The sequence below is a fragment of the Somniosus microcephalus genome, chromosome 25 (assembly GCF_052327205.1).
Source record: "Somniosus microcephalus isolate GS21.2 chromosome 25, FLI_Smic_1.0, whole genome shotgun sequence".
NCBI classification, from domain to species: domain Eukaryota; kingdom Metazoa; phylum Chordata; class Chondrichthyes; order Squaliformes; family Somniosidae; genus Somniosus; species Somniosus microcephalus.
Window position 1 is genome coordinate 28,261,924 of NC_141011.1, and position 25,323 is coordinate 28,287,246.

The 25,323-nt window shown below is 45.6% G+C and overlaps 1 protein-coding gene across 1 annotated transcript in view; it reads right to left on the reverse strand.

The window, feature by feature from the left end:
- Positions 1 to 24,940, reverse strand: part of LOC147100575 (protein-arginine deiminase type-2-like) — a 59,014-nt gene extending 34,074 nt beyond the window's left edge. Inside the window, exons 1-9 of the mRNA XM_085966967.1 lie at positions 24,884 to 24,940; positions 22,747 to 22,857; positions 13,848 to 14,028; positions 11,710 to 11,782; positions 8,221 to 8,282; positions 6,484 to 6,601; positions 6,093 to 6,221; positions 4,344 to 4,501; positions 946 to 1,049 (exon numbers count right to left, since the gene is read on the reverse strand). Coding sequence (XP_085823093.1) covers positions 946 to 1,049; positions 4,344 to 4,501; positions 6,093 to 6,221; positions 6,484 to 6,601; positions 8,221 to 8,282; positions 11,710 to 11,782; positions 13,848 to 14,028; positions 22,747 to 22,838 — 917 coding nt within the window. The 5' untranslated portion in view covers positions 22,839 to 22,857; positions 24,884 to 24,940. The remainder of the gene's footprint in view (positions 1 to 945; positions 1,050 to 4,343; positions 4,502 to 6,092; positions 6,222 to 6,483; positions 6,602 to 8,220; positions 8,283 to 11,709; positions 11,783 to 13,847; positions 14,029 to 22,746; positions 22,858 to 24,883) is intronic.
- Between the last annotated feature and the right edge of the window lie 383 nt (positions 24,941 to 25,323).

Here is a 25,323-nt window from a genome sequence, read left to right on the forward strand (position 1 = left end):
GTTTTGCCCACTTACTTTATTTGCCAATGTCCCTTTGCAATTTTCTGCTCCCATCTACACTAATTACTGTGCTGCCTAACTTGGATTCATTAGCAAAACTTGGATATGCGGGCTGCTATTCCTTCATCCAAGTTGTCGATAAATACTTTGAAAAGCGGAGGCCCCAGTACAGATCCTTGGGGGACACCACTAGTCCCATCCTGCCAATTGGAGTACATACCCATTAACCCTATTCTCTGTCTCCTACCTCCAAACCAATTCCCTACCTATGTCAATCAGTTGCTTCCAATTCCGTGGATTCTGATTTTTGCTAATAATTTCTCGTTTGGAACCTTATTGAATGCCTTCTGCAAGTCCACGTAAATAACATAGACACTCCCTGATCTACCGTGAGCTACCGTGTTAGTAACCCCCTCAAAAATTTCAACTAGGTTAGTTGGACATGAGTTACCCTTTAGAAATCCATGCTCACTTTCTCTGATCAGCTTATATTCGTCAAGTGCTTAATCGTTCTCCCTAATAACTGATTATAGTAATGTCTCCAAAACAGATATTAGACTAATAGCTCTATAAACTAGAGGGATCTGGAGGAAGGGATAATTGATTTTTAATAAAACTGCTGGGTAGTCAGTCAGTCAGTGTTTTGGGATATTCATCCCACCCTGCTGTATCAGGGCCCTAATCCTGTGATGGGGATTACATCCAGTCATGGACTCCTCCAGGACTGCCTCAATGACATCACAAGCTCAGCCAACAGTAAGCACACTTAGCAAAACACAATGGCCAGGTTTCCACTACAGCAATAGCAAAACAGTGGTTCTTGTGACTAAACTCTGCCAAACTACAGCTGGCAGATTGAGCGAACAGACATCTAGGTCTGGTTAGAGAAGTTGGTGCTGTATCCACTAGGAAAATCGGTCACTACTTTAAGCAACAGCCTCTTACCTGCACACAAACACTTCCTGAGGAGCCAGAGTATTAGGAGTCATAATCCATGGAGCCAAACGGAATACAGCTTGTTCTGTGAAAATAGGAGCCTCTCCAACAGTCTGGGGGGGAAAAAGATGTCAAAGTGTGTTACAGTTACAGAAACATTTTATTGATTTATATTTGTATTGGTGTTTCACTTTCCAGCAGTAATCCCCTTTACTTTATTTAGTACAACTTGGTACCATGAAATCTAAGATTTTGTTTCACAGCTTTGCGGTCAGACAGGGCAGGAAACTTGCGCGGTCCTGGTTTTGGGAGTGGGGGGGGTGGGGAAGGATGCTTTTCTTTGGCGTGGGTCCCATATCTGCCAGGTTTCTGCCCCACATACCTTATCTTGAAATTCCGATCAGTAGGGGGAAAATGAGTCTTCTCACCCCCTTACATGTAGGAGTAATGTTGAGGGACATGCTTTGGCTGCTCTGGCAATTCTGCCCATTATTTCCTCCTTCGGCCTAGTGGAAGTCCTGCCAGCTGAGAACTAGCTTGAGCTTGGCCTTTCAAAGGCCCCAAATTCTTCTCGGATTAATTGCTGTTATAAGGCAGGGCAATTGCCACCCCATTTTCTATCAGGCTGTCTAGGGGGACACCTCGGTTGTGTGGTCCAATTGCTCCAGTTATGTTAATGACTACCCCCCTGCTCCTCGCCTACAGGTGGCCAAGAGTCCTGCTCGCCCCACTTCTGACGGATGACCAGGAAACTCCATTTTCAGGGCCTTCAGAATTATGCTGTATGTTGAAAGAAACATAGAAACATAGAAGATAGGAGCAGGAGTAGGCCATTCGGCACCTCAAGCCTGCTCCGCCATTTAATGAGATCATGGCTGATCATCCAAATTCAGTATCCTGTCCCTGCTTTCTCTCCATATCCCTTGATCCCTTTAGCCTTAAGAAATATATCTAACTCCTTCTTAAAAGAACTTGCATTTATTTAGCACCTTTAACAAAGTGCTTCACAATGAAGTACTCTTTAGTACTTTGGAAGTTCAGTCAGGACTTTTGCTGCTAGTTCTGCTGAAGGTACTGCTTTGCATTTGGGACATGAATTTCCCTTTATTCTGATATGAAATGGAGGATGAGGATGAGGATGTGGAAGTGGCTAGATTGGATGCTTGTAGAGTAAGGCATCACAAAATGTGTCTCTTCCCTGCATGCACATACCTACACACCAGGGCTTACTGTCAATGCCTCAGAAGGCTACACTGCCCCTCAGAGGCTACTGGGGATATATGTCAACTGCTGGCTGAAGACCTGCAGCTGACTTCCACTATGGGAACAACATTTTCTGTACCGGTAAAAGTCGCCATTATCTTGACTTTCTTTGCAACTGGATCCTTCCAAGTAGCATCAGGTTACCTTTGCCACTGTGCCAAGAAGGTCACTGATGTTCTATCAAGAACCCAGTAAAATTGATATCCTTCCCAATTAACCCAGACAAACAGAGAGCTATCCAGTTTCATAGACTGGCAGGATTCCCACAGATGGAAGGAACAATTGACAGACCACATGTGCCACTCAAAGTCCCATATGATGAAGCCCACCCCCCATCTGAATTTTATGAACAGGAAAGGCTTTCATTCTTATTAATGTGCAGCTAGTACGCATTGCCAATCTCCTTATCCTGCATGTGAATGCCAGACACCCAGGAAGCTGCCTTGATGAGGGCTTTCTCCTGAAGTCATGGCTTATGATGCCAGTAAGACTTTTGCAGACAGGAGTCAACAGATATTATGAGGCTTGTGCCACCTACAAGAAATGCAGTAGGGCAGACTATAGACATTTTTGAGGCTCATTTTAGGTTCCTGGATTAAGCCCTGCAATACAGCCCAGGAAGAATCTCAAGAATTCTTCCAGGATGATGTGTACTACATAACATCATAATGAAAGAAGAGGCTTCCTGCTTCTGGAAGCTGAAAGGCGATGATGATAAAGAGGGTGTGGAAGGAACTCCTTCCCCACAACATAAGGAGGGTGCACAGGAAGGAGAGGACATGGAAGAGGACAGCCAGCAGCCAGAGAAAGGAGGACACAACTGTCAGCCCAGTGCTTTCAATCAGTAACAGTTGACTCAACCAATAAAGTCACTTCACACCCTCACTGTCAAAGATTTCTACCAACTTCTTTTAGGCGACAGATGTTGATGTTTCCCTGCCATTATCCAACCTCAAAGTTGAAAGCGTTTTGCAACCAATGAAGTACTTTAGTTTGAAGTGGAGTCATTGTTACAATGTAGGCAAAACACATCCACCCATTTGTGCACAGCCAAGTCCCACAAACAGCAATGAGATAAGTGGCCAGATAATCTATTTTAGTGATGTTGTTTGAGCGCATGCGCTGAAAACCGGCACTTGTGATCTGACAGATCATGCCTGGGAAAAGGGCCTCTGCGGGCAGGGAGTCACAACCTCCGCCCACTGAAAACCTTTAAAAATCTTACGCCTGGTTAAAAGCCAGCGTAAGGCCTGCTTCTGCCAGCATAAGAGTTTAAAAAAATTAAAAATTTTGACTCATTTATAATTTAAAAATACTTTTAAAAAGGTTAAGTTTATTTTTAGCCCAGTAAAAAAACATTATTTTTTTCAAAATTAAATTTGTTTAATAGGATACCTGGGCCTCTGCCCGCGCGGACCCGGAGAGCCCCAGGATCAGAAGTCTCGGGGCCTACGGAGCCAGCAGGTAAATGCGTAGATTTTCTCCGATCGGAGGCATCTGCACGCAGGAAGCCTCTGATAGGAAATTCAGGGCCAATATAAATTTAAGCAAGAGTGAGTAATAGATTAAATTATAATGGATGTTTGTACCTAGAAATAACATAATTAACAGTTTGTAAGTTAGTTTAGGGATACATATGAAAAATGACAGACAGGAAAAGACCTACTGGTCCATCCAGCCTGTTCCATAAAATAACTGAAGGAAAGCAACTGAAGGCTGTTGGGTACCAAAGAATGTGTCTCTAAATCAGAGATTAGAAAGGTTCTAGCCTTCTTTTGCTTGCTTCCCTTCAGAAGCAGGCCAGAAGACAGGCGGACATATATGGATCACTGCAGGGTATAAAGAGTGAGAGCATCCTGGTGTAAGGGGGCAGCTTGAACAAGGTTCCGTCCAGCGGGCTGACTGATGTAAGTTACTGTGGGCGTGCGGCTCTTGCAGGTTTACTATGTTTCATGTGTCAATAAATAGAATATCTGCTAATCTTATATTTCTTAAAGTATTAAAGTAACTGACACTAAAACCTATTAATTAGCGAGGCAAGGCAGCTAAAATCTTAGTCTGCACTGGATTCAAAGGCTTTAACTCATTGATGCATCCAATCCCACCATTCATCGAATACATCGGGAATTAGGTCAGAATTTTACCATTGGTTCTAGCAGGCTGAGGTTGATGGTCACCAAGTTATTAATCTTCTCATCTGGAAACATGAGCCCTTCGGCGAAGAAGTTATATTCATTGCTGCCTTTTGTATAATCCATAACAGTTGACAGCTTCTTTCTACCCAGGACAGATGTCAATATTGCTGCAGTGTTCAGAACAAAAGGAGAATGGTGCAATAACAACTGAATGACGTCTTTAATAAGAAAACTTGGAAGCAAGGATGAAAACGAAGAGGAGCAAGAAGCTAATCGAGCGTTGGTATGAAGTTCAAAGTTTCTCTTGTGAAGGTTTGATTTTATTTTATAAAATTGAGAAACTTGAATGAACAGCCAAAGCCCATAGTGAGTACAGCACCAAGGTGGCAAGAAAATAGAAAATGAGACAGATCAGGAAGCAGGAGTCAGGTGTAACATACAGGGTGGATAAAGGGGAACCAGTGGATGTAGTGAATTTGGACTTCCAAAAGGCATTTGACAAGGTTCCACACAAAAGATTACGGATCAAGATAAGAAATCACGGGATTGGGGGTAATATACTGGCATGGGTGGAAGATTGGCTATCTAACAGAAAACAAAGAGTTGGGATAAATGGTTCATTCTCGGGCTGGCAATCAGTAACTAGTGGTGTTCCGCAGGGGTCAGTGCTGGGACCCCAACTCTTTACAATCTATATTAACGATTTGGAGGAAGGGACCAAGTGCAACATATCCAAGTTTGCCGACGATACAAAGATGGGAGGGAAAGCAGTGAGTGAGGAGGACATAAAAAACCTGCAAAAGGACATAGACAGGCTAAGTGAGTGGGCAGAGATTTGGCAGATGCAATATAATGTTGGAAAGTGTGAGGTTATGCACTTTGGCAGAAAAAATCAAAGAGCAAGTTATTATCTAAATGGAGAGAAACTGCAAAGTGCTACAGTACAAAGGGATCTGGGGGTCCTGGTGCATGAAACACAAAAAGTTAGTATGCAGGTGCAGCAGGTGATCAGGAAGGCCAATGGAATCTTGGCTTTTATTGCAAGGGGGATGGAGTATAGAAACAGGGAAGTCTTGCTGCAGTTATACAGGGTATTGGTGAGGCCACACCTGGAATACTGCGTGCAGTTTTGGTTTCCATATTTAAGAAAAGATATACTTGCTCTCGAGGCGGTTCAGAGAAGGTTCACTCAGTTGATTCCGGAGATGAGGGGGTTGACGTATGAGGAAAGGTTGAGTAGGTTGGGACTCTACTCATTGGAGTTCAGAAAAATGAGAGGCGATCTTATCGAAACATATAAGATTGTGAGGGGGCTTGATCGGGTGGATGCGGGGGGGATGTTTCCACTGATGGGTGAGACTAGAACTAGGGGGCATAATCTTAGAATAAGGGGCTGCCCTTTCAAAACTGAGATGAGGAGAAACTTCTTCACTCAGAGGGTAGTAAATCTATGGAATTTGCTACCTCAGAGAGTTGTGGAAGCGGCGACATTAAATAAATTTAAAACGGATAGACAGTTTCCTAGCTGATAAGGGAATTAGGGGTTACGGGGAGAGGGCAGGGAAGTGGATGTGAGTCTAGATTTGGATCAGCCATGATCCTATTGAATGGCGGAGCAGGCCCGAGGGGCCGTATGGCCTACTCCTGCTCCTATTTCTTATGTTCTTATGTTCTTATAAAAACCTGGAAATTGTAATAGAAAGGGAAGAAGGATCTTAATGAAAATCTTTCTGGAGAATGTCAGAGAGATAGACTCACTTAGATCATGACGAAAGACTTGTACTTTCTCTCTATCAGAAGCTGAAATGTACAGCTGGAGTTTGTAGCCAGGTGGCAGAGAGTTGGGTCCTTTGGTTCTTAGGATCATACAAGACATATCTTCGAGGTCTGAAACGCAAAAATATCCACATTTGTCAGTAAAATAGTGGGGGTAGCTACATTCTTAAGGTGAATAACAAGTCAACTGACCAGAAATCAATACTTGGCATGTTTTTAGTCACCTCTCAGAAGAAGTGATTTTTTATTTCTGTTTTTCAGTTACATTTCAACTTTTGAGTTCTCCCAAAAGGATCTCATTTGCACCAGACTGAGTACACCTGACACAGCCAGCGGTACCTTAACACATATAGCAGTACACGTTTCTTGTCACCTTCAAATATGGGCACTGAATCATCACTGTTGTCAGCTCCATCAGTACCCGGCTCATCCTTGTCACAGTTCACAAGAAGAATAGCTCCGTGTCCTTTAGGGCCCCATGACCAAGAACCCTGGTAAAGAAAAGAAAAAACATTACAACTTGCATTTATATAGTGCCTTTAACTTAGAAAAATATCTCGAGTCACTTCATAGAAGTCTGGAGAAAACGAACACCAAGACAAAGAAGAGGAAATTAGGAGAGGGAACCAAAAGCTTATTCAAAGCGGTGAGTTTTTTTTAAAGAGGATCTTAAAGGGTCCCTAATTAAGCATGCAGTGTATGTTAGAAGCAATAATACCGCTTTTCATTGCATTACCACTGCAACGATGGAGGGAAGGAAAGTGCTGCTACAGTGCTTAAAACGCTGCAGCTAATTAAAGAGTGCTTATATAGTTGAACAGCAGCAGACTGAGAATGCAGCAGCCTTGGGATGCGTGTTCAGCAGCAGGAAAGATTCCCAGATTCTCAAATCCATCCATGAATGTTTTACTGGCTGACGTAAGGGCTAGAAAGGAAATATTTTGGAAGCCCCATAGAGGGTGGTTCAAGGTTGTATAGAGGGAGGCCACTCAAACAGTAAGTGGAACTTCCATCAGCCCAAGAACTGCCAAACTGTGCAGGAAGAGGCTCAATGATCTCACAAGGGTGACCAAGATAAGTGAAGGCACTGTTCCCAAGGTACATCCTGTACAAATGATAGAGACTTACATGGCTTGCCACAAGGGGTTCTGCTAATTTTGAAGGACAGTTGATTTAAAGGGACAATACACCTGCACCTCTCATCCTCATGGGATGCATATGCTCATATGGGAGAAAATGTGTCTATGCGACTCACGTTGCTTTATCATTGCGTTCTCTCCATGCAAAGAAAATGGTCACGTATAACTAGTGCCAGAGAAATGCACTGGGAGGGGAGGAACACCTACTGAAAACCCTGAGACTATTCCTCTGTCTGTGTCAGTCTTACTGGGTTCATAAGCCATGACTACACGGGATAGCCCTGATCACCAATCAATCCTCATGATACATGGCTCTGAGTCATCAGAGCTGATATAGTTGATTGGCATATGATGAGAGCGACATTACAGCTTCCTGGGTAGTGAGCATTAACGTGCAGGATAAGGTGATTGGTATTGTACACTAGCTACACTTTAATCAAATGAAAGCCTTTCATTTTCATGAGAATGGGGAGGTTCCCATATGGAACCTTGAATGCCACATGCATTTCATCAATTGCTCCTTCCACCTCTGGGAACCCTGCCGGTCTGTAGAGTTGGATTGCTCACTCTCTGTGTCTGTGGTTCCACTGAAAAGGAAATGAACTGTGGAACCCCCTAAAGACAGCAGCCGTTATCTAAGCTCTGGAATTCCCTCCCTAAACTTCTCCGCTTCTCTCTCTACCTCTCTTTCCTCCTTTAAGTCACTCCTTAAAACCTACCTCTTTGACCAAGCTTTAGGTCACTTGTCCTAATATCTCTATGTGGCTTAATGTCAAATTTTGTCTGATAATGCTTCTGTGAATTCACTTGGGACATTTTGCTAGTTAAAGGCCCCAAAAAAATGCAAGTTGTTTTCTGGTGTTTCTCCAGTTCTTCCACCAACATTACAGTAAACGAGAGGGAGAATCCCACGGAAATCACCCCAAATGTGTTGTAAAACATAAACTGTGTAGGTTTCTGTTTTTAATCACCTTATTTGGATTATTCCTCTCAACTTTACCATCACGATCTGCATCCACATCCAGGGATATGTCTGTCAAAGAAGGGATACAGAAGTTAACTAGCAGTTGGGGACTGCGCATTAATTGGCATGGGAGAAGAAAGACTAGGGGATATCATAAGAACATAAGACGTAGGAGCAGGAGTAGGTCATTTGGCACATCGAGCCTGCTCCGCCATTCAATAAGATCATGGCTGATCTGATCGTGGCCTCAACTCCACTTCACTGCCTGCTCCCCGTAACCCTCAACTCCCTTACCATTCAAAAATCTGTCTAACTCCACCTTAAATATATTCAGTGACCCAGCCTCCACAGCTCTCTGGGGAAGAGAATTCCAAAGATTCACGACCTTCTGAGAGAAGAAATTCCTCCTCATTTCTGTTTTAAATGGGTGACCCCTTATTCTGAAATTATGCCCCCTAGTTCTAGATTTCCCCACGAGGGGACACGTTCTCTCTGCATCTACCCTGTCAAGCCCCTTCAGAATCTTGTATGTTTCAATAAGATCCCCTCTCATTCTTCTAAACTCCAATGAGTATAGGCCCAACCTGCTTAACCTTTCTTCATAAGACAACCCCTTTATCTCCGGAATCAACCTCGTGAACCTTCTCTGAACTGCCTCCAATGCAAGTATATCCTTCCTTAGATAAGGAGACCAAAACTGTACGTGGTACTTCAGGTGTGGTCTCACCAATGCCCTGTACAGTTGTAACAGGACTTCCCTACTTTTATACTCCATTCCCTTTGCAATAAAGGCCCACATTCCATTTGCCTTCCTAATCACTTGCTGTACCTGCATGCTAACTTTTTGTGATTCATGTACAAGGACCCCCAGATCCCTCTGTACCTCAGCATTTTGTAATCTCTTTTCATTTAAATAATAATTTGCTTATTTATTTTTCCTACCAAAGTGGATAACCTCGCATTTTCCCACATTATACTCCATCTGCCAGATTTTTGCCTACTCACTTAGCATATCTATATCCCTTTGCAGATTCTTTGCGTCCTCCATACAATTTGCTTTCCCACCTATCTTTGTATCATCAGCAAATTTGGCTACATTACACTCGGTCCCTTCATCCAAGTCATTAATATAGATTGTAAATAGTTGAGGCCCCAGCACTGATCCCTGCGGCACCCAACTAGTTACAGTTTACCAACCTGAAAATGACCCAATTATCCCGACTCTCTGTTTTCTGTTAGTTAGCCAATCCTCTATCCATGCTAATATATTACCCCCAACCCCGTGAGCTCTTATCTTGTGCAGTAACCTTTTATGTGGCATCTTATCGAATGCCTTCTGGAAATCCAAATACACATCTACTGGTTCCCCTTTATCCACCCTGCTCATTACATCCTCAAAGAACTCAAACATGATTTCCCTTTCATAAAACCATGCTGACTCTGCTTGACTATATTATGATTTTCTAAATGTCCTGCTACCACTTTCTTAATGATGGACTCCAGCGTTTCCCAATGACAGATGTTAGGTCTATAGTTGCCTGCTTTCGGTCTCCCTCCTTTCTTAAATAGGGGCGTTACAATTGCGGTTTTCCAGTCTGCTGGGACCTCTCCAGAATCCAGGGAATTTTGGTAGATTACAACCAATGCATCCACTATCTCTGCAGCCACCTCTTTTAAGACCCTAGGATGCAGGCCATCGGGTCCAGGGGACTTGTCCACCTTTAGTCCCATTAGTTTGCCTAGTACTTTTTCTCTATTGATAGTGATTGTTTTACGTTCCCCCCCACCCCAATAGCCCCTTGATTATCCATTCAAAGTTTCCGCCATTTCCCGGTTTCCCATTATTAATTCCCCAGACTCATCCTCTAGGGGACCAATGTTTACTTTAGCTACTCTCTTTTTTATATACCTGTAGAAGCTCTTACTGTCTGTTTTTATATTCCTTGCTAGCTTACTCTCATAAGCTATCTTCTCTTTCTTTATCATTTTTTTAGTTGTCCTTTGCTGGTTTTTAAAAATTTCCCAATCCTCTGGCCTTCCACTGTTCTTCACAACATTGTATGCCTTTGTTTTCAATTTGATACCATCCTTTACTCCCTTAGTTAGCCACGGATGGTTCATCCTTCTCTTATATTCCAGTGAGAAAGAAAGACTCTATCTTTGCTGAGAGTTATGAAATATCTCCTTAAATGTTTGCCACTGCTTTTCTACAGTCTTGCCCTGTAATATATTTTCCCAGTCCACTTTAACCAAGTCTGCCTTCATACCTTTGTAATTACCTTTATTTAAGTTCAGGACACTAGTTTGAGACCTAGCTTTCTCACCCTCAAACTGAATTTAAAATTCTACCATGCTATGATCACTCTTCCCAAGAGGATCCTTCACTTCGAGATCATTAATTAATCCAGCCTTGTTGCACATTACCAGATCTAAAATAGTCTGCTCCCTGAGCTTTTAATCTTGTCTTTTTACCATTTTTCCCTACTCTGACCCCTCTTTCTGATGCACTCTCATGTGTCCCTTCCTGCCACACTCTGGTTATCATTACCCCTATCGCTACCCTGCACTTTTGCCGTCTCATTTTTCTTTGACTTTTTAAATTTCTGCTCAGCGGATCCCTCCCCCACCCCACTATTTAGCTTAAAGCCCTATATCGCCTTGTCAAAGTCGAGGAAAGCATTTTAGGGTTGTGCACACAAGTAATTGCTATTGGGGCTATGGGTAGCCATAATGTAAGATTCAGGGTCAGTGCTCCCCTTAACCAGAGTTCATTGTGACGGGTTAGTTGTACAAATGTTGCTTTTGGAGTGTACTAGTGACCGGGGTGCCTGAGGAAGGAAATGGAGGGTGGCTGGTGTGTTAGCCTACCTGCCCTGATCAGGTCATTAAACTTTTTGCAGCACTTGTCTGCAGTCCTTGGGGGTGGGAGTTGGCATTCAGTTCCAGTGCCACCTGTCTCCAAGTGGCACGACTGATTTTTTTGATAGGTTTCCTGCCACAGACACCCAACACTCTGTCTCTCCCAAGTTCAATTTCATCAAGGAAAGTTTGGAGGTTTGATATCATGGCATGTTCTTCTCCACCTCGGTGCCATGCCCGTGCCCATTCTTTGGCTGTCTCTTGCCAGGTTGTCCTGTGTTAGACATTCTTGTAAAGTGGCAGTCATGAAACATCCAGTCAAGCTAGCTGGCAATCAACTGACTGAGCCGAACACGGTTCCTTACTTAGCTGCTGCTGCAGTCTTCAGCCAGAACTGGCTTTTTAAAGGTTGCACTCTAGTTCCATGCACCCAGCACGTTATTACTGTTTAACTCGGGTTTTACACCAGTCACTACTCCATTGGATATGTAAATAAGCTGACCCACAAAATTCTGGTGCAAGTACCTCTCCAGGCCCTGGGCCAAGCACAACTCATTTTCCAATGACATGAAAGCAGTGCAACTCACCACATGGAATTATCGGATTTGTCTGTTTAACCTGAGTGTCAATCACTTACCGACCGCCGTGAGGTGGAGGATCATCTTGTCAATCGGTTTTTCCAACTTGTCTCCATAAAATATAACTGTAACCTACAGGAAGAGAGCAGAAACCAGATTAGGAACAATGGGGGTCTTTTAATTTTCGGCATTGGTGTAAAGAGAGGGATATTGGATGAGCCGCACATTATACACCTGCCCGATTTTCTATTGAAGTCAATTGAAGAAAGGGGAAAGGGACAAATCATCAAATTATAGGCCAGTTAGTCTTACCTCAGTTGTGGCTAAACTTCTAGAGCCATAATATGGGATGAATGGGCCTATACTCTCTGGAGTTTAGAAGAATGAGAGATGATCTAATTGAAACATACAAGATTCCAAGAGGGCTTGAAAGGTTAGAGGCTGTTTCCCCTGGCTGGAGAGTCTAGAACGAGGGGGCATAGTCTCAGGACAAGGGATTGGCCATTTAGGACTGAGATGAGGAATTTCTTCGCTCAGATGGTTGTGAATCTTTGGAATTCTCTACTCCAGAGGGCTGTGGATGCTCAGTCATTGAGTATATTCAAGGCTGAGATCGATAGATTTTTGGACTCCAACAGAATCAAGGGATATGAGGATTAGATGGGAAAGTGGAGTTGCGGTCGAAGATCAGCCATGGTCTTATTGAATGGCGGAGCAGACTCAAGGGGCCGTATGGCCTATTCCTGCTCCTATTTCTTACGTTCTTATGAAATTAGTGAATAAGACTTCTCATGATAATTAAAGCATATCGCATTAAAGGGAATGTAGCTTCATGGGTTCATATTCTATAGTATTCTCCAGCAATGCTCCCTCTAACCTGCGCTTTTTTGTGTGCAGCCTGTTTATTTCAATGCGCAGTCCGTTTAAATGTCTGCACATGTGGTATTTCCAGTGGAAAAGCCTGTGTGCGGCCTTTGCAGATTACTGCACGGCCATACACACGCGCAGCTTAGAGGGACTATATTCTTCCAGTTTCTCCTGCTTTCTGTCATAAATCTCTTACATTTAATCTTATATTCCTGGAGAATAGAGTGAAGCAGTGGAAGGATTTGCTTTCAGGTTGTTTAACAGTCTGATAGGCAGCCACAAGAATGCTCCTTCCATGACCATAACCATCTTTATTCTAGCCGATAAGGTGATTAGTCCTATATGATGGAGGGTTTTATGGGCTCCCACAACCCATACAATGAACAGGGCTACCCACACCTACTGGACACGAGTATCCTGTTGGATGTCAACCCAGAATTTAGAGGCAGAGCTGGAGAGCCTGGAGCAGGATTTGAACCCAATATGGGTAGAGAGATGGGATAGAAAGCAAAGAGTAGGGTTAAATGGATAGCAAAAAAACTACAGATGCTGAAAATTTGGAAATAACAGCTGAAATTTCTGTAGATATATCAAAGATATTTCAGAAAAAACAGAGGACGTGGGGGTTAAAGTAGGTGGAAATGGAAGCACAAAAACTGGAGCCTGGGAGAATAAAATAATGCAGGTGGCACACGCATTTAGATGGCCGCTTTGATGAACCCCTCCGTTCTGTCCGCAAATGCAACCTGGAGCTGCCTGTTGCTTGCCACTTCAATTCCCCATCACACTCCCACTCTGACCGCTGTCTTCGGCCTTCCACACTCTTTCAATGAAGCTCAGCACAAGCTGAAGGAACAGCCCTTCATCTTTGTATTGGGCACTTTGCAACCTTCCGACCTTAATACTGACTTTAATCATTTCAATTGTTAACCACAGCCCCCCAATTTGTTTGGTAGAAAACGCTGGTAATGTGGGATGGGTTTGCTGGCATTTCTGGGGACCCTCTGTCAGAACATCATGCTGGCAGGGTGATCTTCACACTTGGTGTCGACCTGCACTTTTTATCTCCTACCCGCTTTGCCAGTTTTTTATCCTCCCATTTTCACCTGCCTCATCTCCACCTCCTCAGCTGTTCACATGCTCTCTGTCAGAATTGTCTATAATTTCTCTCTTTGCCTCCTATTGTCTCGTGCTGATATCACTTCTGTCATTTTACTATCTTCTGTTTTCCACTTAAGTAATTTACAGGTCATTCTATTTCAATAAAAATCTACTGCATCATGCTCTATAATATTAATAAAGTGCGTCTGCAGAGGTATTACAATGTTACCTTGCTATCGTTGAGGGCATTGCTTGTTTTTTCTGTCGTGACCACAAGTAAGATCCCTTTGCTGAGGGCCCATCTTGTTGCATGTTTCACTGCAATGGCTACACCTTGTTGATCTGAAATAGAACAATTGACACCAGGACTGGAGCTGACTTCAAATGTTCGGCATCCTGGAGGGGATGGCCTGGAGGAAGAGAAAATATTTAAGTCTAGGTAGTTATTTGCTTCATCCAAAACATGAACCTAATTTAGTTAAAACAGGGCATTGTACTGGTAGTAAGGGTTATACATTAAATTAGATCAGGGAGTCTTAATTCAGCTCCTAGTAGGAATGGCCCACATTTGAGAAGTGCCCCAATTCAGCACTAATTTTCAGTTTTACCGCGAAAGGGTAAATTTTCAGTTGCTACGACGTCCTGAGAGCAGCAAACTTAGCGTATGGAAACATAATGCTGGGTGAGTTCCGACAAGTGCTCACAACAGCAGGGGTGGGGAATAAGATGCAGATCTTAGAAGGTTACAGCTGAAATTTATAGAGGCTGTTTGATTGTTGCTAGGTAGAAAACTGAAAATAGCTGTCCGACAAAACAACAAGAAGTTGCACCTTGAATGTAGTGAAACGTCCCAAGGTGCATCACAGGAGCGTATACCGAGCCACATAAGGAGATATTAGGGCAGATGAACAAAAGCTTGGTCAAAGAGGTAGGTTTTAAGGAGCGTCTTAAAGGAGGAGAGAGGTAGAGGTGGAGAGGTTTAGGGAGGAAATTCCAAAGTTTAGGACCTAGGCAGCTGAAGGCATGGCTGCCAACGGTGGAGTGATTAAAATCGGGGATGCTCAAGAGCCCAGAATTGGCAGAGCACTGAGATCTCGGAGGGTTGTAGGGCTGAAGGAGGTTTGAGAGATAGGGAGGGGCGAGGCCATGGAGGGATTTGAAAACAAGGATGAGGATTTTAAAATCAAGGCGTTGCTTAACTGGGTGCCAATGTAGGTCAACGAGTATAGGGGAGATGGGTGAGCGGGACTTGGTGCGAGTTAGGACACGGGCAGCAGAGTTTTGGATGACCTCAAGTTTATGGAGGGTAGAACGTGGGAGGCCGGCCAGGAGTGCATTGGAATAGTCTAGTCCAGAGGTAACAGAAGTATAGATGAGGGTTTCAGCAGCAGATAAGCTGAGGCGGGGCAGAGACAGGCGATGTTACAGAGGTGGAAATAAGTGGCCTTAGTGATGGCACAGATATGCGGTCGGAAGCTCATCTCGGGGTTAAATAGAACACCAAGGTTGCGAACAGTCTGATTCAGCCTCAGACAGTTGCCAGGGAAAGGGATGCAGTCGGTAGCTAGGGAACAGAGTTTGTGGCGTGGACCGAACACAATGGCCTGAATTTTAATAGTTTGGCGAGGTGGGGAGGCTCAGAAGCAGTCTGGAAACCCGAATTTAACGGCAGGGCCTGATTTGCATGGAAAACATCTGTTTCCCACCCACAGCCAGCCAGATTGAGAGGCTGGCTGGCTGCGGGCGGGTAGACCTGTGGCACTAGGCTGCAGAAAGGAGGGAGGGAGGGATTGCGTCAGGGTCAGGTGGTGGTCTGGCGGGTGGGGCGCTGGAGGAGCACGGGGAGGGCCGGAGAAGTGTGGGGTGGGGGTGGATGAGTGGTCGGCAATGCTCGGGGGCCGGAGGAGCAGGGAGTGGTCAGCAACGATTGGGGGCTGGAGTGGCTGATTGGAAGGCCAGGGTGGTGGTGGGCTGGGTGAGCATCGGCGGGCCGGGGGAGTGGGGGGCAGGTGAGCATCGGAGGAGCCGGAGGGGTAGGCCAGCTGAGCATCGGAGGGCTGGGGTCAGCAGATCGGGGGACCAGGAGCAGCAGCACAGGGGGTCGGACCAGCATGTGGGGGGGATTCAGAAGCCTGAGGTGGTATTGGAAGCCTGGCGGGGTGGGGTGAATCTGAGACCTCGTGGGGAGGTCTCTGATCACTGGGGTAGGTTAGGTTGGGACGCTGGATCCAGGAGGTAATTATAAAGGCACTTACCTCCTGGATCCAGCAGTCCTCACCTTACTTTAGCTGGTGGGTTTCATGAGGCCTGCAAAACCCAACCAGCCAGAGTTAAATTTAAAATGGAGGTTAAATCTGAGGCATGGCAGCCTCATTATAATATTTAAATCGAATATCCATGTCCTGGGATGGGGTTGGCTGCCCGGCCTCTTCCCCACCCTGCCCCACCCCACTCCCGTCCCGCCTCCGTTAAAACAGTAAGTGGCCGAGTTGGCGGCGGGTTCTGGTTGGGATTCAGACTTTTAACATTTTAACGTCCCACCCGACCTAAACCCACCCATTTTATTGGGTTAAAATTCCCCCCAATGGCTGACTTCGGTCTTCTCAATATTTAGTTGGAGGAAATTTCTGCTCATCCAGTATTGGATGTTGGCAAGCAGTCTAACAGTTTAGAGACAGTGGAGGGGTCGAGAGCAGTTTCCCTCTAAGCTGCGCTTTGTTGTGCGTGGCCTGTTTATTTCAGTGCGAGGTCCCTTTGAATTTCTGCGCATGCGCAGTATTTCCAGTGGAAAAGCTTGTGAGCGGCTTGTGCAGCACCTTGCAGATTACTCTGCGGCCGATCACGCAGGCAGCTTAGAGGGAACATTGGTCGAGAGAGGTGGAGCTGAGGTAGAGCTGGGATTGTCAGCGTATATGTGGAAACTGACGCTGTGTCGTTGGATGATGTCCCCAAGAGGCAGCATGTAGATGAGAAATAGGATGGGCCCAAGGATAGGTCATTGGAGGACACCAGAGATAACGGTGTGGGAGTGGGAAGAGAAGCCATTGCAGGTGATTCTCTGGCTAGGACTGGATAGATAAGAATGGAACCAGGCGATTGCAGTCCCACCCAGCTGGACAACGGTGGAGAGGCATTGGAACAGAATTGTGTGGTCAACCCTGTCAAAGGCTGCAGAAAGGACAAGGAGGGATAGCTTACCTTTGTCACAGTCACATAGGATGTCATTTGGTTCTGTGGCGGGGGAAGAAACCTGATTAGAGGGATTCAAACATGGAGTTCCGGGAAAGATGAGCACTGGTCTGGGAGGCGACAACACGTTCCAGGACTTGAGAGGAAAGGGTGGTTGGAGATGGGGCGATAGTTTGCAAGGATGGAAGGGTGAAGGGTGGATTTTTTGAGGAGAGTGGTGATGACGGCAGATTTGAAGGGGAGGCAGGCAGTACCTGAGGAGAGAGAACCACTAACAATATCAGCTAACACTGGAGCCAGGAAGGGATGTTGGGTGGTCAACAGTTTAGTGGGAATAGGGTCAAGAGAGCAGGAGGTGGGTCTCATCACCAAGATGAACTTTGAGAGGGCATGAGGGGAGATAGGAGAGAAACTAGAGAAATATGTAAATTCATGGTTAGGGCAGGGAGGAATCTCAGAGGAAATTAAGCCTGGTGGGCTTAGGAAAGGGAGGGAAGCAGCAGAGGCAGCTGAACGGATGGTCTCAATCTTGGTAACAAAAAAGTCCATGAACTCCTGGTACTTATTGTTGGAGGTGAGGGAGGAGGAGGCAGGGGAGGGTGGTTTGAGAAGACGGTTTGTGATGGAGAAGAGAAGCCGGGTGTTATCTTTGCCTTCCTGGATGATCTCAGAATAGTGGACAGTTTTAGCAATGGAGCGCAGGCCCCAGTAATGCTTTATGTGATCCAGCCAGAGCTGGTGATAGATGGTTAAACCAGTTGAGCGCAAAAGACATTCAAATCTACGTCCCTTGGACTTAAGGGAGCGGAGATGATGGGTACACCAGGGGGAACAACTGGGGTGAGAGAGTGTAATGGTTTTAATGGGGACAAGGGCATCAAAGGTGGTGGAGAGGGTATGATTTAGCAAATCAGTAGCTGCAGAAATGTCATGAAGAATTGTAGGCCAAAGGCTAGATAGTTGGGTATTTGAAAGTGCAGTGGTGAGGGACTTGAGGGAGAGTTTTTTTCCAAGGGCGGACACAGAAAGAAGTGGGGTTGGGAGGGGGGGAAGGGGAATATGGGTAGAGAGCGATATAAGGAAATGGTCAGAGATTGCCTTATCAGTGATAGTTACGGTGAGAGTAGCGAGGCTACGTGAGATGACAAGCTAGAGGGGGTGGTAGTGCATATGGGTAGGAGAGTTTATATGGAAGGAGTTAGGAAGGAAAGCAGGGCAGTGAACTCAGAGGAGAGAGAACAAGAAAAGTTGAGGTGGAGGTTAAAATCACCTGAGGATAAGAAGTTCGGTGCCGAGGCAGAGGGAGGAAGGCAGAGGAGATATCTCAGCAAGCCAAAGGAGGAGACATTAGAACAGGTGACCAAACACTTGGTCAAAGAGGTACATTTTTAAGCAGTCTCAAAGGAGGAGAGAGAGGATGAGAGGTTTGTGGAGGGAATTCCAGAGCTTGGAGCCTAGGCAGCGTAAGCATGGCCACCAATGGTGAGGCATAGGAACTGGGGGATACACAAGAGGCCAGAGCTGGAGGAACATAGAATTCTCACAGGGTTGCCGGGCTGGAGGACGTTACAGAGATAGGGAGGGGCGAGGCCATGGAGGGATTTCAACACGAGGATGAGAATTTTAAATTCAAGGTGTTAGTGGTCAAGAAGCAAATGTAGGTCAGCGAGCATAGGGGTGATGGGTGAACGGGACTTGGTGTGAGTTAGGACATGGACAGCAGAGCTTTGGATGAGCACACCCATTTTCAGATGCTGCTTTGAGGTGCTTCAGCGAGATGTGTAACTAAGAAGTGGTGCCCTCTTTGGGACCCCGGGCATCCTTTGCTTGGCATGATGTGGTTACAAACAGAGTAAATGTGATATCAAACAGCCAAAGGATGTGGAGAAGAAGACAAAGGCTAATAGCCTTTGCAGGATACAATGGCCTTTTAGCGAGACGATTGTAATAAAGTTAGGGAAGACCCAGGGGCTAATCAACCTGCGCCTGCACTCAGCAACTGTAACGTGAGGTCTCCCACAGCCTTTGCATCATTGTGTTCTGGCACCTTAATTCCTGGCACAGAAACAACAGCTCCAAGCTGGTTTCTTTAACAGTAGTAATTAACTACCTATTTCTGTGCAGTTGTGGATGACCATTTATCTGAAATACAGTTCAATTTGGAGTGCACGACAACTCCAGGAGATTTACGTCAGGGCCCCTTTAGTTCATGCACATTGATAAGGACTTCAATAATGTAATTTATGTCATATGATCTGCTGTCTACAGCTCGGCAACCATGACAACATGGAGTCTGGCAGAAGTGGCAGGCATGAAATAGCAACGGACAATGTTGCTGTTTGTCCAAACGACAACACATTTGTACCTCCTCCAATTACTTCACATGTTCCAGAAAATAGATAGGGCCCGGCTACACCCACAGCTGAAGTTTGCAGCCTGCAGCAGGACCACCTTAGATCCATGTACCCAGAGGTCGAATGTCACTTCAATCCCAGGACTCATAGACATAGTTAGCTATTACAGTTTGTAATCTTTCGCCATTAAGAAAATATTACGATTTGTCTTTCTTGGACACAAAGTGGATGACTTCACACTGCCCCACGTTGAACTCCATCTGCCACAGTTTTGCCCACTCACTTAATCTATGTCTCTTTGCAACTTTCTGCTACCACCTACACAACTTTCTGTGCCTGCTAACTTTGTCATCTGCAAATTTGGACATACAACTCTCTATTCCTTCATCCAATTCACTGATATTTTTAGTGAAAAGCTGAGGCCCCACTACAGATCCCTAGAGAACACCATTTGATACATCCCGCTCACCAGAGCGCATTCCCTTTATCCTTACTCTGTCTCCTATGACCCAACCAATTATCAACCCATGTCACAAGGTTACCCAATTCTGTGTGCTTTCATTTTTAAAGAACCTATCTTTCTGATTTTTTATTTTCTCACCTGGATGGTTTCCATAGATGAGTTACTAATTTTTCTTTCAGATGGCACTGTTACATAATGTTGTCCACGTAACATTATGCTAACAGCACCACCTACCGATGCAGGTCCTTTGGGATGTTGCCATCACACACTGCATTTAATATATAATAATTTGTTGCAGGAGTTCCTCAGGGCAGTGTCCTAGGCCCAACCATCTTCAGCTGCTTCATCAATGACATTCCCCCAATCATTAGGTCAGAGGTGGGGATAATCACTGATGGTTGCACAGTGTTCATTTACATTTGCAATTCCTCAGATAATGAAGCAGTCCGTGCCCACATGCAGCAAGACCTGGACAACATCCAGGCTTGGGCTGATAAGTGGCAGGTAACATTTACACCACACAAAAGTGCCAGGCAATGACTATCTCCAACAAGAGATAATCTAACCACCTCCCCATGACATTCAATGGCAATACCATTATCAAATCTCCCACCATCAACATCTTGGGGGGGGGGTGGGGGAGTCACCAGTGACCATAAACTTAACTGGACCAGCCACAGAAACACTGTGGCTACAAGAACAGGTCAGAGACTGGGTATTCTGCAGTGAGTGTCTCACCTCCTGACTCCCCAAAGTCTTTCCACCACCCACAAGGCACAAGTAAGGAGTGTGATGGAATACTCTCCACTTGCCTGGATGAGTGCAGCTCCAACAACACAGAAGAAGCTCGACACCATCCAGGACAAAGCAGCCTGCTTGATCGGCACCCCATCCACCACCTTAAACATTCACTCCCTCCACCACTGGCGCACTGTGGCGGCAGTGTGTATCATCTACAAGATGCACTGCAGCAACTCGCCAAGGCTTTTTCGACAACACTTCCCAAACCCATGATCTCTAACACCTAGAAGGACAAAGTCAGCAGGCGCATGGGAACACCACCACTTCCAAGTCACACACCATCCTGACTTGGAAATATATTGCCGTTCATTCATCGTTGCTGGGTCAAGATCCTGGAACTCCCTACTTAACAGCACTGTGGGAGTACCTTCATCACACGGACTGGAGCGGTTCAAGAAGGCGGCTCATCACCACCTTCTCAAGGGAAATTAGGGATGGGCAATAAAAGCTGGCCTTGCAGGTGACACCCACATCTTGTGAATGAATAAATAAAAAATATAACATATAATTATTAAAACTGGTACTGACATGTCTTGCATTGAAACACCTCAAAGGAATTCCCCATTTTAAACGTGCCCATACTCACCTGTTAAGCTTTTCTGGTAACGCCTATTTTTAATAGGATTTTCCCATTAATGTCACAATCTATGACCTTGAAATACTTTAAAGAACTGCTTTAAGTCTGCATGCAGTTGCAAGCTTTGGCCACCAGGTGTCACTGCAGAGCAGTTTTTATTTTCTGAAACTCAACTGTCCCCTCCAGCTTGGTTATCTCTTCTCCAATTCTCTCTTTCAAGGTATTATGGCCCAAAATGTATTTACTATTGAATTAGTTGGCTAATCCATTTTAAAAAGTCTTACAGTCCTTATTTTCATGTGCTACAACAACAACTTGCATTTATATAACACCTTTAAAGTAATAAAATGCCCTAAGGCGCTTCACAGGAGCATTGTCAAACAACATTTGACACCAAGTCACATGAGATATTAGGACAGATGAACAAAAACGTGGTCAAAGCGGTAGGTTTTACGGAGCATCTTAAAGGAGGAGAGAGGCAGAGGGGTTTAGGGAGAGAATTCCAGAGCTTAGGGCCTAGGCAGCTGAAGCCACGGCTGCCAGTGGTGGAGTAAATAAAATTAGGGATTCATTGGCAGGATAGTCGCACCAACATCAGTGTTCTTGCTCAGGCCAACATCCCCAGCATCGAAGCTTTGACCACCCTCGATCAGCTCTGATGGACGGGCCACATTGTCCGCATGCCTGATACGAGACTCCCAAAACAAGCGCTCTACTCGGAGCTCCGGCACGGCAAGAGAGCTCCAGGTGGGCAGAGGAAACGCTTCAAGGACACCCTCAAAGCCTCCTTGAAAATGTGTAACATCCCCACCGACACCTGGGAATCCCTGGCCCAAGACCGCACAAAGTGGAGGAGAAGCATCCGAGAAGGCACCGAACACCTCAAGCCTCTTCGCTGGGAGCAAGCGGAAGCCAAGCGCAAGGAGCGCACGTCAACCCAAGCACCCCACCCACCCGCCCCTTCAACCACCGTCTGCCCCACCTGTGACAGAGACTGTCGGTCCTGCATTGGACTCATCAGTCACCTGAGAACTCATTTTTAGTGTGGAAGCAAGTCATCCTCGGTTCCGAGGGACTGCCTAAGAAGAGAAGAAGGCTGCGCAAGAGGCCATTTGGAGGAGCGCAGAGATAAGGATGGATGTGGCCATGGAGGGATTTGAAAACAAGGATGAGAATTTAAAAATCTAGGTGTTGCCAGACCGGGAGCCAATGTAGGTCAGTGAGTACAGGGGTGATGGGTGAATGGGACTTGGTGTGATTTAGGAAACGGGCAGCAGAGTTTTGGATGAGCTCAATGTTACTAGGCTGGAAGACGGGAGGCTGGCCAGGAGAGCATTGGAATAGTCAAATCTAGAGGTGCCAAAGGCACGGATGAGGGTTTCAGCAGCAGATGCGCTGATACTTGTACAAGACTAACGAGTGAAACCTGGCTCCTCTGCCCCAACAATTCTCAGCCCCTCCATCAATCCTGTCATGGCAAGCAGCAGCCCACAGACACCCACTCAAGGAAGGGGCTTAGTTAGTGAGACTGAGGGGAGTTCACATGGTGACACACAAAGCATGTGGCCAGGATGAGCTGAGGATAGAAAATGAGGAGCTAGTTGGGAAATGGCTACCCTAGCTGAGGAGTCTCGGGATTCACATCTCAGAGGCCCAGCGTTTGCAAGAAGGATGTTTGAAGAACATCAAGCATATGTACAAGAATCAACTAGTAAAAAAAAATCAAATCAGTTTGTTGACTTACTTGTAGATGTCGATGTTGAGTTCAGTTCCCAGCACATAAATAACATTGGTGGGTTTCCCACACTCCAGGCGCACGGTCCTTTGCCTGGACATAGTGAAGGTTTACAGTGCTCTGCAGAGTAAGAGTCAGTGTTTCAGCTCAGGTAGAAGCTTATCTATAGACACCCACTGCCCTGCTAACAATAACAGCCCAGTCACCCAATGGGAATTTTAACCCCAAAAAACAGGTGCGTTGGGGTTTTTTGGGGTCAGGTGGGAGGTTAAAAACTGAATCCCGACTCCAACCCGCTGACTTCCGATTTTAACGGAGGCGGGACGGGGGGGGGTGGCGGGCAGCTAACCCGCTCCCAGGAGGTGGGTCGTCCGTTTAAATATTATAATGAGGCTGGTGTGCCTCATGGTGACCCACCATTACAAATTTAACTCTGGCTGGCCAGTTTTCCCTGGCCTCGAGGAACCCACCAGCTAAAGGGAGCTGGGGACTGCTGGGATGGCAGGAATGATGTATGAGGAGAGATTGGGTTGATTGGGCTTATACTCTTTGGAGTTTAGAAGAATGAGAGGGAATCTCATTGAAACTTATAAAATTCTAACAGGACTAGATGCAGGAAGGATGTTCCCGAAGGCGGGGAGTCCAGAACCAAGGGTCACAGTCTAAGGATAAGGGGTAAACCATTTAGGACAGAGATGAGGAGGAATTTCTTCACCCAGAGAGTGGTGGACCTGTGGAATTCTCTACCACAGAAGGCAGTTGAGGCCAATTCATTAAATATATTCAAGAAGGAGTTCGATATATTTCTTAAGGCTAAAGGGATCAAGGGATATGGGAAGAAGGCAGGGACAGGGTGAGTTTGGATGATCAGCCATGATCTCATTGAATGGCAGAGCAGGCTCGAGGGGCCGAATGGCCTACTCCTGCTCCTATCTTCTATGTTTCTATGATCCAGGAGGTACGTGCCTTCCCACTTACCTGCTGGATCCAGGAAGTAGGTGCCTTTCCACTTACCTGCTGGATCCAGGATGTACGTGTCTTTCCACTTACCTGCTGGATCCAGCGTCCCTGCCTCTCAGACATCCCCCCCCCCCCCCAACTCAAGATCTGTAAAAACAGCTATAAACACTTCAGTCAGCCCAGCAGGCAAGCTAGCTCATTCCATCAGTTCCCAAATCCACCCCACCGATCCTCCTCTGGACCCGATTCCTTCTGCCCCCGATCCTCTGCCGGCCCTGATTCTCCTCCAGCCCTGATTCAGCCCCGCAGCCAGCCAGGAAACAGAGCTTTCAAATACTAATAAGGCCCTGCCTTTAAATTCGGCAGAACCTGCGGGAAACCCATTCTCCCAAGTTTCCCGACTGCTTTCTCGCCCCCTGCTCCCGACCCGCCTCCAGATTAAAATTTGGGCCAGTCTCTCTCCTTACTTGTCTTCTGGCGTAAGAAAAATCTGTAATTTAATATAATCGGTAGCTCACCTCATCTCTCAATCAGCTTTTACACTTATCTGCAACATTAATACAGTTTAGGAGTTTATCATTCAACAAGTTGCCTGAACCATCCGCAATTAATCTGTTTTAGGAAAAATATCCCCAATAAAGGGAGTCCCTTATTGCACAAGTCCTCACTGGAGTTAGTGCCATTTCCTTTCTTTCATACACTTAAACAAGTCTCCGTTTTCTTTCTCTGACCTGATATTCACAATGAATGATTATCTTACCAAACTGTCCGAACTTCTTTTAACTCAAGTAACAACAGAAAATGCTGGAAACACTCAGCAGGTCAGGCAGTATTGTGGGGAGAGGAACAGAGTTAACGTTTCAGGTCGATGACCGTTCGTCAGAACTTGTTTTAACTCACATCTGCAACAACTGAGTTAATGTCCCGCCCTAATTCACCTGAACCGAGACTCTTTTTCTGTCTGTGCTTACACTGTAACTCATGTAAGTATTCCAGGTAAGGGCGAGGGCGAGCCATTTTCTATATCCTTCGCGTCCTTTGGAAATAATAAGCCTTCAGCAAGATCCTGACTTTCCTGCCCCTCTGTCTTTTACCTGTCCCAGGTACTGTATATTCGTCTTGCAACTAATCTGGAGACCTGAGCTCCCTCTTTTCTAGCCTCACTTACAAATCACGTTTAATATACCTCTGTAACTGTAGACAGCAGCTCCTCAAGCCTTCAGTGGCGTCTGGAGTCTCGGAGGGGCTGTTATGAATGCATAAACCCCGCCCACACCTACAAATGCAAATGAGAAAACTCGATCTGCTGACCAGATATTTCGAAACATCGCAGAAAGGTGTCACAGAACCAACCCACAGCTTCTTTCCAAAAATGTTGAAATCACACAGGTCAGTGAGCATCTCTGGAAAGAACAGGGAAGTGAACATTTCAGGTACACAACCCTTCATCAGAACTCGTTATTTTATGATCTTGTTTCAGATTTGCAACTTTTTGCTTTTTACTGTAGTTTAATAGCTCGGACAGACTGCTCACAACCAGCTCCGTCTGCCTGAGCTATTGAACTGTAATGGCATAAAATGGATGGCAATTACAGTAAAAGAGGAGAAAAAGAAGTGGTTTGGTTC